At 38.4% G+C, this 14,625-nt stretch overlaps 2 protein-coding genes across 2 annotated transcripts; both read right to left on the bottom strand.

The window, feature by feature from the left end:
- Nucleotides 1-601: 601 nt before the first annotated feature.
- Nucleotides 602-4,689, bottom strand: LOC306970457 (protein NipSnap homolog 2-like). The gene is made up of 10 exons (XM_079566437.1): nucleotides 4,548-4,689; nucleotides 3,767-3,891; nucleotides 3,567-3,612; nucleotides 3,407-3,501; nucleotides 2,932-3,002; nucleotides 2,589-2,729; nucleotides 2,482-2,513; nucleotides 2,052-2,146; nucleotides 1,709-1,792; nucleotides 602-1,426 (listed from the first exon to the last, which is right to left on the bottom strand). The coding sequence occupies exons 1-10, from the start codon at nucleotides 4,637-4,639 to the stop codon at nucleotides 1,362-1,364; spliced, it is 846 nt and encodes a 281-aa protein (XP_079422563.1). The 5' UTR covers nucleotides 4,640-4,689; the 3' UTR covers nucleotides 602-1,361.
- A 379-nt stretch (nucleotides 4,690-5,068) lies between these two features.
- mrps17 (mitochondrial ribosomal protein S17) lies at nucleotides 5,069-6,117 on the bottom strand. Its single transcript, XM_079565767.1, has 3 exons — nucleotides 6,039-6,117; nucleotides 5,695-5,865; nucleotides 5,069-5,484 (listed from the first exon to the last, which is right to left on the bottom strand). The coding sequence occupies exons 2-3, from the start codon at nucleotides 5,815-5,817 to the stop codon at nucleotides 5,161-5,163; spliced, it is 447 nt and encodes a 148-aa protein (XP_079421893.1). The 5' UTR covers nucleotides 5,818-5,865; nucleotides 6,039-6,117; the 3' UTR covers nucleotides 5,069-5,160.
- Nucleotides 6,118-14,625: the final 8,508 nt, after the last annotated feature.

Here is a 14,625-nt window from a genome sequence, read left to right as displayed (position 1 = left end):
TTGTTGAACTTTATTGTGTGTCATGATACCCATAAATAACAGTTTATTTTCGTTGAGTAGTATCTTAGAGGGAAGTGTATTATCTTTACCATATATTGTGCTGACTCGTTTCTCATTTTCACTTGAAGGCATCACCAAAGACGGCGTACTAAATTTCTATGGCACTAATTTTGTAAAAACAGGGAGTGTCAGTCTTCTACTGCCTCCTATTGGTGGAAGCAGGAATACAAACCTGGACATTCAAGGAAGGATTTTTTTCAATTCCTATATACACATATACATTTATGGAAAATGGCAAATCTCAAACCAAGGCTCACTTAAAAAAAAAAAAAAAAATGTACTGCACATTTCAAACCAGGCCATTTTTCTCCATCCATTTGTTGCAGCTGTAAAGCACAATTTCGATTATTTATATTTTAATTCTTAACTTTCAGAAGTCACCATGTCCTCTTTTACCCTAGAAATCTTTGTGTTCCTTCACTAATGGTTCTCTACATTGCAGCTTAAATTGCAGTTAAAAATGCTTTTCTACAGGTGTCAAAAGATGTCCACAAGTACTTCCTTAAAAACACACGATACCACTCGTACAATCTGCTCCTACTATACCATATCCATTTATTGTTAATTCTTTAGTTTCATTTACAGTTAAACTGAGCCAACATGGCTAGACCTTTAATTTAAAAACATAATCTCATTTGGAGCACTCAGTTGGCTTTAGCTGAAATCTATGCCAAAGTTCAAACCAGCGTAGAGAAGCAGCAGATACAAATGCATTTGATAAAAGAGGACGTCTGCCGAACAAAGGCCAGATAAATATAATCAAAAACTGATCAATCATTTGAGAATTAAATACCATGACCATCCCAATAGCAAGATGTCTTGATTTGTAAACATGATCCTCTATTGACAAACAGACCAAACGAGAAAACATTTGTCACAAAAAAATATTCAATAATCAAATTTGAAGATTGAAAATTCAGGGAAGTTGATCACATCATGTAACAAGAACTAGTGCAAACAAGTTAAAATGTATGTACATTACTACAAAAACTTGAGACATTTTTTGCTTGATTTTTACTTTGTTGCTAAATTATTGTTATTGGAGGGGCTTGAATTTGACCATTAAAATAGAATCAGTAAACAACATCCCAGCAACACCGTGACCAATGGAACAAGTCCATCTAAACATTTATCAGAAAAGTTGAGCTATGCTCTAAAAAGAAAAAACACACACGCGTCACACACACAAAGAGAAAAGAAAACAGACAGAAACCCATCCACGCCAGGCTGCTTTGTTGGTATCACTGAAAGTGCGCACTCCAGCGATTGGTTAAAATCTTGACAAGCCGATGGAAGATCTGTTACTTCAAGGGTGAAGTCTTCATTGGAATCATTATTCTAGACTCCATGTGCTGGATTAAAGGGACTGTGGAGGGTAAATAAAAGCAGGTGAAAACATGTATTACTGTGACATACAGTAGGTGTTTATGCACAGAAAGCAATATATACAACTACTATAATTTGAAACAGTCAAGTGACAGTGACCTGATTTTATATATAAATATATATATATATATATATATATATATACCATATCTCTTGCATTGTACTTGAATTAAATGTAACATTGTACAAAGCTAAGATGGGTTTGACATGAAGGGCTTTTGTTGCAGAAAAAGCCTATAAAATACATTAATCTCAGCAGTACCTGTGTAATACACCACCTCGTCCCAACCTTCACGCTGCCAAGCAGAATTTCTGACATTTTCTCTTGACTGCAGGTCTTTATATGCTGTAAAGATGACAGTGCAAATTAAAGCTTCTCATAATTTCACTGAGGGAGCCATAGGGCTGGGCGATAGGACTGCTATTTAGAAGGGATTTTCTTGTGTTGTTTGTGTTTAATGCTCATATACCACCACTTCTCCTATTGGTCAGCCTCTGTCTATTTTGTTTGTGTGTGTGTGTGTTTGTTTGTTTGTTTGTTTGTTTGACATATCACCCACCCCTAGAAGAAGGCAAGATCTTTCTTAAAAGCATTCAAAACTTACCCCACAAGTGGTGCACTTGATAAAGACTACCAATCTGGGAGAAAAAGCCTCCCACTGCCTCTTGACTGTGTTGACGAATTTCAATTGCACGAGCCCTGGAGAATTCAAAGAAATTAAATTAACAGGGAAACTTTAATTGACTAAATGAGATCAGAATTAGTCTTTTACTCATAATCATGAATTCAATTACTTCCCCTACATTCGCGTCAATGTTAAGGATTTCAACTTATTTGGAAACACCGAGCCAAATTACACAAAATCATATAAATTAAAACCAATCGGCCGCCATTTTAAAGAAATGCATGAACTAAGTTAAATACCGTTATCTGGACAATCTGTAAAACCAATAAAATATAATAGTCAAGGACATTTACTTGTGCAACATGACCTGATAACACCAGAGTAACAAAAATAAATAAATAAAGCTTACCAATAGTTGCCCCATTCAATCATAGTTCCTGGCTGAAACAAATATTTTAAGACAGATGTGACAGCGTTTCAAAGATAAATGAGAGTACAGGATTAGCATCTCGTTACCCTGAGCTGATAGGACCGAAGCTCATAGATGTTGGGCCCAGGACGAGGAGTGGGCTCGTTCCAAAAACTGAACTCAAGAAGCAGCTGGTTCCTACGAGACAGCAACATCTTGCCCCGCTCGGTTCTGTAGTTGATAAACTCCTGCGAAATACAAGAAATAGGGTGTCAAGTTGAGGCACACTTTAAAAAAAACAAATCCCATTTCCATAGCTATCACCAAGCACTTCAATTACTACTTTTCATTTGGGTGGTGAGTTTATACAGCCAAATAGGTTTGCTTATTGTAGGTTGGTTGGTTGGTTGGATGGTTGGTTGTGTGTATCTAATCTGGACCACCCATTACCTTATTCTGCCTGAGTTTGTTCATGACTTCGGTGAGAGCCGGGTATCCTCCCCGATATCTCCACAGGTGAACTGGAATAGAAGCAGCAGAAGAGCCAACAATAATGCAGCCCTCTCATGTCGACACTTTCCCCATCACTGTCGGTTTACAAATTTAAAGTTCTTGTTTGGCTGTCATGAGTTTATAGTGTCTATCTAATTTCATCAGAAAAAGAGAGCCAGTAGATTGGAGTCTTTTGTTGTTCATGTTATGTTTTTCTTTTATGTATTATATGCATAAACAATGCATTTATTTGAAAAGATACTTCAAAGTTAGATTTTTTTATTTCAAAACCAATCACGACATTTCTTAAATGAAGTGCAATAGTGTTCTGACATTCGTTTTCTTAGCATTATTACTTAGTCTAGGAGTTAAGACGGCTAATCCTATCAGAACTTGCACACACAGTGGCCACATTTGTTTGTGGGTCTCGTACCTGCCTGATCCTGCTCCCCGTACCATGTGTTCCATGTCCCAACCAGCTCACATGGATATTCAGGGTCAGCGTGGATTGAAGGCAGCACATCCTCACTAAAGAGACATACATTTGTGAAATACAGGCATGTAAATAAACACAGATTTAAAGAAACTCTTACCAAAGTTCATTGTAATCATCAAGGCACTCGGGCTTGACATTATGAACTGAAACACAAAGAACAAAACACTTATTTACTTATTAAGCTGAACTATCTACCAACAATGCATTGTACTTCAACTAGATTTTTACAGAATCCTCTCAAACATAATGCCATTTTAGAATGAGGTGCTGCCGTTTCGAAGTCATGTGACTACATACACTGTATTTTGTACAGGTTGTTGTCTTCCTTCTTGGCAAGGACATGTGAGTGAGCATCTTTCCTGGGATCAACCTTCCTCACAAACAAAGACTTGAACCAACTGTCTGGAGATCCAGATAGGCCCCTGAAATACAAAAAGGTACTGTGGGAAAATATTTGGATAAGGTGCAATTGTTAAAACCACCAAAAGGAAAGTTCAATCCTCCTCAACAGGATCAAATCAAATTTAAATGAAGAGATGATGCTGCACAGCAAACAGTTTAACATCCTCCAGTCCTCTGTAGATCAGTTTGTGCTAGAAACAAGTCAAGTCAACAAGGCAAAACAAAAGCGAGACGTGGCAAATCCCTAATAACCAGTATCAAACTAGTTTTCAACCTACAGCAAAGTGACTTGCAAATCACATCAGATCAAATCCTGCTGATCAGAGTTTAGGGACATTTTGACCTTCAGGTTTAAATAGAGTTGGGGAGAGTTGCGTACTTTGCAACAATGTTTCCAACAGCACACGGGATACACACACATCAAGTTGAGCGACTTAAATTACTATTTCTATATAATTATAAACAAGGCACTGCTAACAGTATTTAAAAAAATCAATGAACTTCATTTCCTGGCTAATGTTAGCATCACAATACACTGAACACACGTCAAAGCGCAACTTCAGCTTTAGCTTAGCCACATTAGCATGTACTTTGTCATTGATGCTGTGCTCAGCAAAGACACAGCTGATCACACAGTTTCATATCCAGTGCAATTTACCAATACAAAACGTTTTACCTTGTGATCGCAAAGAGTTGCCCGTTCGCCACAAACGCATTTCTCGTGTGTTTCAGGCCGCAGCCGACTCTCTGAAGGACTTTGGTCGCCATCTTTACCTGAGCGGCCGAAACACAGCGCAGCTCTGAGCGGCAGGAGCGCTGTGGGTTTATTTACTCTATGGTGCGGCCACACTGATACTGTGAGGCTCCAAAATGTTACATCTGTAAACGACTGACTTCACACTTTGGTGTTATTCGTCTTGATCTGACATATGCGTTCCTAGACTTTGATATTGAAATTTAAACAATCAATAAAACTTTTTCTTGTGACTCTACCTGTGCCTGGCAGGTTCTTGCAAATATCAACCTCTCTGTAATGATGTAAAATACGCAATAATACATATATACGCCATGTAATAATATAATCAACTGTTACACATTAACAATTGTAGCTTTACTAGTAAAAATGTAAATTCATTTGAACATGTCATGAACAGTCAACAATAAATAGAGCAGTTGTGAGTTTAATATACAATACAATTTTATTTGAAGTCGTACTTTTTTTTCAACCATCTTTTAACTTCATCATAAACTTCATCATAAACACAGGGCGCTGTAAATAGTGCAGTCCTTTATGATGCAGCTGGAGGAGATGTGGACGTCTCAGGCTCACTGGACATTGCAGAAATATCAAGTTCCTTCAGTTTGTCTGTTAACGTAGTCTCTTCCAAGAAACTTTCTGTAAGGTCTGTCAGAGGCTCTACAAACTCAGCTCCAGCCACTCTTTTTCCAGTCAAAGGATCCACCACCCGACCCACTTTGTGCACAATCTCTACCAGTTCATGCTTCACATGTTTGGATCTGGGTTCAGGCAGGGCTTTTAGAAGGACGATATCTCCAACAGTGCACTGCTGCAGAGCATCATGGGCAAAGTAAGTCTTCTTCTTGTTGTAGTACTGCAAAAACATAAACACCATGAAACAATAGGTTAATGTGACAGTTATTAATTATGTAAATGAAAACATAAATCTGGAATTGGATATATAAAACCCGAGTTATTTCCTTACAGACAAGAAATAAAAACACTAATGGTAGTATTGATGGTGTCAAGTCCTAGCAACAGTGTATTTGTAATATTATATTGTGTCCACTTAAATGTGATTTACCTTGAGCAGATACTGGTCTAACGCCAGCCTGGTCACTCGAACTTTGACAGTCTTCACCATTTTGGTCCCTACAACTCTCCCTATGATCCATAAGGCTTGAACAACAGGTCGTTTCACAGACATCTTCAAAGATCCGACGTCTTGACTACTTAATAATCTTCCACGGGCAAACTGAAACAAAGGCAGAGCATCAATCAGACTTGTTAGCATGTACTGTAATATCGGCTAACGCTACGGACGTCAAAATGTCATTGCAAACATTATATACGTATATAACGCTTGTAGCACTTCTAACGACGTGCATAGACTAGAGTTGAATACGATTTGCCACTGGAATAACTTACAAAACACAGATTTCAGAAGGTCACAGAACGAAACGCTCCTCCATGCTGCTCGTTGTCATGTTTTGATGACGTCAGTACGGCAAACGAAAGGAGGACAAAATGGACAAAAAGCAAACTGAATTTACAAATAATAATAATAAACCAATAATAATAACATAGAGCACATGTGGTCGCAGACTAAGTTACAATTAGGCACAACTAAAACTAAAAATTATTAAGACACATATAGGTAAGGAACTCTCTGATATATACAGTGGGGAAAAAAAGTATTTGGCCAAAATCCAATAGAATGTCTATGTGAAACTGACCAAATACTTTTTTTCCCCACTGAATATTGTAAATGATACATTGTTGGAATCAGGTAGCTATTGGTTACTGTAATGAACACACCAATTTGGCCATACACATATAATTTATCAAATATAATAATTGGGACGGGACTTTTTCGGATTCATTACGATGAATAAGCTTCAGTGCGATTAAAAATATTAATCGAAATTAATCGCACTTAACTTCAGTTTCGTTTTTCCTGCAGACGTTGCTTAGGCACAAACAACACGTAAAGCCAAAAACAATTTGACTGTCAAAGTTGTTTATTGTTAAGCGCCGACATAAACCTATTTAAAAACATCATTCTCCAAAAAGTGTTTGAAATGTTCACACAGGCCTCACATCTCCACTTCAGATGAGTTCAAATGCCGGAAAATACAAAGAAGCATCTAAAATACACCAAATAAATATAACCCCTAAATAAATTATGCTCAAATGCGATTAATTGCGATTGATTAAAGCCACACCGCGTAGAATTCTACCCAATAAATAAGCATTTGTTTTATGACAGATATTTTCATCATTGAAAATTCCTCTTAACTGTTCAAACAATCATGTGCCTTTGCAATGAGCTCTCATAAGACATGACTGTAATTTTACTAGGAGTGGGTACGTCTCCAGCTCGTCTCCATGGAGATGTGACTAAAGTCAGTGTTGAGCTGGTCATAAGAGCATGTTTGTATTGATGGCAACAGTAAAGTCCAAAATGTTACACAGTGTGCCTTTAATTACAAAGGCCATAATTAGCTTGTTTACATTTTTTTTAAATTCAATCCCACCACTAATAAATATTGTAAATGATACATTGTTAGAATCAGGTATTGGTTACTGTCGTGAACACACCAATGCACCCTCTTTCCTCACCATTTGGCCATGCACATATAATTTATCAAATATAATAATATACAAACCAGGAAAACAGTCGAATTATGTTACTTGGATGCACAGCTTACCTCTACCTCCAGCTTGCATTAGTTCAATAAAAGATACAAAATACGAAAACTTGAAGCAGACCATTTAAATATTTTTCAAGGGGGGCCGGAGGTGGGGTTGTTCATGATGTCAGTGTTCATGACTGAGCAGATAAGGGAATGGGCAACCAAAACATGATTTTATCCTTTCTTGCTTTAAAGCACGCAGGCCATGTTTTAGTGTTTTTTAAATTAAGGAAACTTACCAGTACCAGATCACTAGTAACTCATGTATGGGTGCATTCACAGAGTGGTCGCCCCAAGCAGGTCCTGGCCGCTGATCACAACCACAGTCGGACCAATCTGGACTTAATCAGGACCATGTTGTAGTAAAGCACAGATGAGAGTCTGTGTTTTCCATTTAAGGCAGTACAGGGCTGGTACTCTTCTGCCAAATTACAACATTGGCCAACTTTAGACTTTCATACAACAACAACACTGAAACAATTCACAAAGTCCTTATTGTTTGTGTGCTGCTTTCTCAAGATAGGCTTCAAAGAATATAATAAATTATTCAACTTGAAAGGATAATAATCAATCTAAAATGCAAGTAAAGCGGCACCGAAAGTGTGGTTCAAATTTTAACTTTAATAACTGTAGTTTTGTGTGAAATAAAGCGGGCTTTAAGGTTCCTAGGCTAAATAAAGGTGTGGTTGCACAATCAAAACCTTACTGATTGCACCCAGTTGAACGTTTCACTGCATTGACCACCATCTGTGACCCCTCACTCTATATTAGCTTTACACTTTAATATATGGCCCACAAAGAAAAACTGTGGACACCCCTAATGCACATTACTGGATTTATCTTCCATTAAACCAGTGCTCAACCTATTTGTGTCAATCATAGGCACCACAATGTTTACCCAAAGATAGCGCATATTTTACTAAGTAGACGAGACAGTTCCTTATCTGCTCTAAATCATGTGAGCAAGTGACATAAGGCAGAGGCCTGCTAGCACGCACACTGCCCTATTACACTTATGTATGTTTTCAGTGATAAAATACTCCTGAGATTGGCTAAATCTGTCCACTTTGCTGAACTAATGAGCTACAGTCATTTGTAGTGCCCCCGGCAGTGCAATTTTTAATTTACAGATTGCAACATTTTTAATTCGATTTTACTTGCAATGTACTTTGCATGGGGTTGGTTTGAATCAGGAAATTGAGCACAAATCCCCCAGTGACAAGTTCAACGGAACAATGTGTTTCACATAATAGCGTTGCGTTATTTCGTTTTGTTAATGGTAAAAAGTGATAGTTTACAGACTAAGCCCAAGCTCTGATATAGACATATAAACATCAGGTTGAGCATCAGGTGCATAATCTATCTGATCAAAGTCACTGCACAGTAGGACACAGTTTGGGCTGTGACAATACTGGAAGGAAGAGCTTGTTCCTCCTGCAACTTTTATTGTTAGTGTGAAAACGGAACAACCTCTCTTCCCGTTTGTGTTTGTGAAATTCATCCGTTATGATTTTAACAAAATGTTGCAGGTTGCTGAGGTGCTTGTTCTTGAGGCCAAAAGTTGAACCTGATAGCCTAGAAGAAGCAAGGAAGGGAGAGGCATGGCTGACAGGGGGAAAAAAAAGCAGGGCAGCGCTAACACAACACTGCAGTAAGTCATTACGGGGAAGCTAATCTCATGGTGGACGGCTGAGAGGTGAATAAATGTGTTCCCCTCTTTGGGCTGCAGCCAGACTTTTGCTCATGTTGTTAGAAGATGGTTATCCTTTGAGGCCTGTTTGTCTCTTTTTCCAGGCTTTTGTTTCACTCCTTGCTTGGTGTAACAGCAATGAACGATAAATAATCTTTGGAAAGAGGTGCAAGAGGCACGTGGTCCTATTGTCCGGAGTCTGGACAGGGAGGTCATTCAACAGGCATCAACAGTATTCAGCAGCTCTATGTTTTTCTTGCAAAGTTACACATCCCCATAACACTTTATATGCTTATCCAGAGCACTATTTAAATTAAACTTGTATATGTTTTTTACATGTGTTGTTATCATCCACGTACATTAGCAGCACCTGAATAGACAAAGTGAGCATTATTTAAATCGACAACACCTCATTACGTCTCGTCTTTTGCTCGGCTTTGCGTCATATAAGTCCTTACTAAGTTGCTACTTGTCCCCTCGCTTACATCAAACTACACTGGTTCCACTGCTTATTATCATATGAACGGAAAAACACTGTTTATTCCTTACTTTGCATGCAAATAAATACAAGTTTAGGCCGCGCTGTATTTATTCTGGTGTGGACCCGTCTGCTCTGACAGACATGAAACTATTACATCAAATGTGTTCCTAAAGGGAACACTCAAAATATGTGTCAGTACGTCCACTTTTTTGAGACTTTATATTAGAAAATGACTGATTGACCTGTCTGGTCTAAAAACATTTATGAATTTTTGAAATAACACAAGGAAAAGCCACACCCAAGTTTCTCAGTTTAGACTATGCAGTGTTTTACTCGGACATTCTTCATTCATCTTAGTGACCGACTATGAGGGAAGGTAAATCAAGTATAATTTCAGTCATGATCCAGTCTCTTTCATTGGAGAGTCCATTTGGGAGGGTATTCATGGGTTTCAATCACATTACTGTTACAGATGACGTTTTGGTAAATTTTGACCATTCAGAAGATAGACCCATGGATAGACAGAAAGGCAAAGTTGATGACCAATTAAGAATGATGAACGCTCTTGGATGAACACGACAATAATGACCAATAATGCTCAGAGTGTATGATGAATATATATGATGAAAAAAACTACAGATATATCGGCCGATATTTGGGGATCCTGCAATATTGGCTATCGGCCGATCTAGCGCCGAAAAAAGCCGATGCTACCGGGAACGAAAATGAGAGAGACTTCCCGTTTTTTGCATTGGAAAGAGCAAAGTCAGGGCTTTAAAACCAGTCTTCCCCCAACTCCCCTAGTTTCACTAAACCTCCGTCAATATGGACATGTTGCATGTTATTTTGAAGTGCAGAATCTGGAGATTTCAATCACTGAGTTAGTTTTAACCTCCACTATTGTATTTTTGATCGCCACGCAAAATAGTAGTAACTAGTAACAATATGCTAATGCTAATGGAAACTAATCAAAGCTGGGACAGATACATGATTGGATCACCTAAAGTAATTAAATTAAATCAGCCAGTGCTGGAGCGGCCGAGTATTTGTTCTTACAGGATTATAGATCAGACATTAGGAAAAATCAAAAATATTGGTCAAAAATATCGGCCGAGCATATCGGCATTAGCCAATTAACATCCCAAAATATCGGCATCGGCCTTAGAAAAACCCATATCGGTCAGCCTCTAGAAAAAACACCTTTTCACAGTTCTGAAACAAGAAAAAACATTGAAAGGCCAAGGCTAAAGACTCCACTTGTCAAGGGTCTAAATTAATCTATTTCTCTATTTCTTTTAAACAGTTCGAAACTTTTAGAAAACAAAGTGGAGCTTAAGTAGTTCATGGTCAATGAAAATGCTGATTAGATGCACAGTCTTGGAGGAAGGAGGACAAAACAAATTTCCCTCCACTACAAGAGGGCTTTTAACGTCCTTCCAACAGCACTGTGTATTGCAACAGGTCATGCCGTTAACAATATGGTATGAGTTTATGGATTAAATGAAACACGCACAGCAAGTGGGATCAGCGATATTCCCCCGACACTGACATCAACTCTTCTCAGCTCACAGCACTCTGACCTCCGCAGTACGAGCCGAAAGACAATACTCCCCTCAAATGTGCTGCGCGGGATGGGAGAGTGTTATGCAGTGAGAGGAGCTCTGTCAGTACCTGCGCTGAAGGGGGACCCACAATGCAATGGGTCATAGGATATTTCTAAAAAAAAAATGGATGAATGTTATGTGATCTAAGTATGTGCAAGGGAGTAAAATGGATGATACATAACTTGACTTATACTATATATACATTTCTTTTTGACAGGAGAGCTATGTAAAATCATTACATCAAGTAAACTGTAAAGTAAATGGACTAGAATGGTTTTAAACTGTAAAATAGACTAGATATACCAGAAAAGCGCTATATAAATCCAATGCATTATTACAATTGTTACCTGATTATATTGTTACAATGAAGGAGAAGTGTCCAAAGTTGGGTTCCAAGCTCATTCCTAACTTTCTTACCATTTTCATCCAAAGATGGATCTTATCGAACAATCTCTTGATCTATGAAAGACACTGGGGTTGATAAGGAGTTAGTGGGAATCCCTATGATTAGTGGGAGATAAACATGGCTGTGGAGTCATGGAGCTCCCTGACATTTCCCACAGTGAAGTGAGCTCATGGTTTGGCCCAAGACACTGGGGCTGCTGGAGATAACAACGCTATCACTGAATTCATGATTAAAAGACAACTTCACGTCTCTAAGGGCTTTTTTTTTTCACCAAACATGCCAGGACCCAGAGGTAGTGGTTAAAGTCAGATAGGTCACTGTGGCAAAGTGAGAGGAATTCAGTCACTAAGTATGATGTTACAATCCAAAACTGAATACTATGCAAGCATTAGTTAAGTTTTATCCAGTCTTTCAGGTACCTTTTATAAACAACAGTTTCCAAAGAGATGTAAAAGACAAACATGGAAAAAATACTTCACATTTCTTTATCCTCTTTATGTCATCTTCTAAGTGAATAAATGATGTATGATCTATAACTTGACCTGCACATCAATAGGACAAAATCGTCATGTCATCTGTGTAAACGACTCACTTATGGTATATGTTATCTAAACTTCACAGCTCTACGTTATTTTTTCTTTCAACACTATCTGGGTTTGTTAATTCTTTAGGTACAATGGATGCAATTTGTTTTAGTTCGACTTCTTGGCTTTGCCTTTTAACACCGCATTTGTTAAACCGTGCACCTGGTGTCGAGTCTAGACTGTGGACATGTGAACAGCTTGTAGCCTTCAGCTACACACCTGATACTTCCAAGGTGCAGTTTAATCCTGGGAAAGGTCCAGGCTCCAACATAAGAGAGAGCTTACAAGCCTGCTCTGCTGTGTATCATTAAGAGGACCCCCAGTAAAATGTAAAAGTTTGTGTCATCAATCAGTCTTTAATTAGTTTGAAAGTTATATTTTTCCCCTTTAGATTACAATATTGGCAGCCCGGATAGAGCTAAAAAACATGATGACTTGGCCCAAAATAACTTTTATTCAACACTTCATGTCAGCGCGTGATTAATGGGATTGGCCAGACTGCCTCAATAATCTATAAAAAGATTACAGTAACTTCATTAGTTTTATTTTCTGATGTTTGCCTCCAAGAAATGGTCCTCAAAGCTGTTCATAGTTTAGCATTAGTGTCACGGTCCTTGCTGCCAAAAAGTTTAAACTCAATATTTATGTCAGGGCTTTCTCGTTGTGCCTAGCTCTATGTATGGTCAGGCTGGAACAGGTACGAGCCACAAGCGGAGGCCATAGATTCAGCTGCCAAGAAGGAGAGTGGCAGTTCGCTCCAATTGTCTCACATCGTTTTCTTGTCAGTCTTTCGGTGTCTGCCTGAGTCCGTGCCGAGCGATTACCTCCTCCCGTTGCATTCTGGACAGAGTTCAAGCTTCAGACAGGTTACAGTCATGGCTGCGGCATGCAAAGCCTCTCCATATGTTTGACACACTTACGTTAGATGTATATGTTTTTTTAAGTTAATGTTCACAGTGAAATGTAGTGGCAGCTCTTGGATGGGCATCATCATGAAGAATAGTGTAATTTAAGTCATCTGTTGCTGTTTCAATATAACACACGAGTTTCTAATCAGCGCTACAGGTTATAATAGCATTCCTTCTTACTTGCAGGTCCGTTTATAACTACTTGGTGCTTTTCCCTGAACTGAGCAATCATTTCCTCATGACCTATTTTATTAAGGGTTAGTAATGCAATATTGTTCACGGATTAATGAACCATTTTATATTCAACTCTAAACAATCTGCAAGCGTAGACCACCTCTAAGTGTGTTTGTTTTGCTCCGTGACACTGCAAAAATCATCACAAAAATACAAGGCAAAATATAATTAAATGTTCCATTCTCTTATACAATAAAATCCCTCTATTTTCATTTCAAGGTTGACTCTGCAAAACCCACCATTTGTAAATAAAAGATGGAGCTCCCAAGTCTGTTTCTCTTGGCTGTGTTCAAAGACTTTTCGACGCAAATATAATCTGTGCGACCCACCTCTGAGGTATACAGCCCGGTTTTTAAGAACAAAAGAACAAAGAAAGAGAATCATTTTGACTGAGATCATGATGTAAATATAGGGGATCCCATGCAAAGAACCCTGCGAGATACTGCTTAATGAAGTTATCCCTTTTATGTTTTAATTATATTTTACTGCACTCTGGTCGTTACAGCGTTGATACAAAGCTCTGCAAACATTTGTGCATGGCCAGAGGAAGAGTTTTAAAAGACAAGACGTGACGAGTGATGTCAAACATGGGCACAGAGCAGCATAAATGGAAATGAGTCACGTTACGTGGTTCTGAAGGATTTAAGGATTAAGTAAAGTATCTACAAAACACAATAATGTGGAACAAATGTCACACAGCTGTGGCTGTGGAGACGAGATACAGTAAACATGTACAAGCACATATTTTAGTTCTGATGATGATAATAACAATAATAATAAAGGCCTGATGATGCCTGCATGGTGTTTAGACCCAATCATGACGCCATGGTGCCATGTTGACCTAGATGTGAGGTCAGAGGACATTTTGCTTTATGACAACTAAAGAATTTGTAAAGCATTGGCAATGCTTACTTTTTCATGGTCATACCGCCTTTGCTATGCCCAATCCCGTCAGACCTTGGAAGCTAAGCAGGGAAGGGCCTGGTCGGTACTTGGATGGGAGACCATTTGGGAACACCAGGAAGCCTAACTAATGTAGTGAGTGAGTGAGAGGTGGTGGTCGGAGGGGCCGATGGCGCAGACTGGTTGCCTCACTTCCGTCAGTCTACCCCAGGGCAGCAGTGGCTTCAATAGTAGCTTCCCACCACCGAGTATGGAGAGAATGAATAGTGCAATGTGAAGCGTCTATATAAGCGCTATATAAAACCAATGCATTATTATTATTATTATTATTAATAAAACATTTACAAAGTTTTCCTAATCATTTTTTATCATTTCTAATCTCGTAAATAGATGCGATAGTTAGACTTTGTGTCCTGTGTTTAGGTTAGGAAAGGTGTTTCAAACATAAAGGGTGGAAACATATTCATGGTCTGAGCAAAGTTAATCTCTATTTTTGTTCTTTTTAATGA

This window comes from Gobius niger (assembly GCF_951799975.1).
Source record: "Gobius niger genome assembly, chromosome: 11".
NCBI lineage: Eukaryota > Metazoa > Chordata > Actinopteri > Gobiiformes > Gobiidae > Gobius > Gobius niger.
Note: the sequence above shows the minus strand (reverse complement) of the source record. Positions and strands in the feature narration are given on the sequence as shown.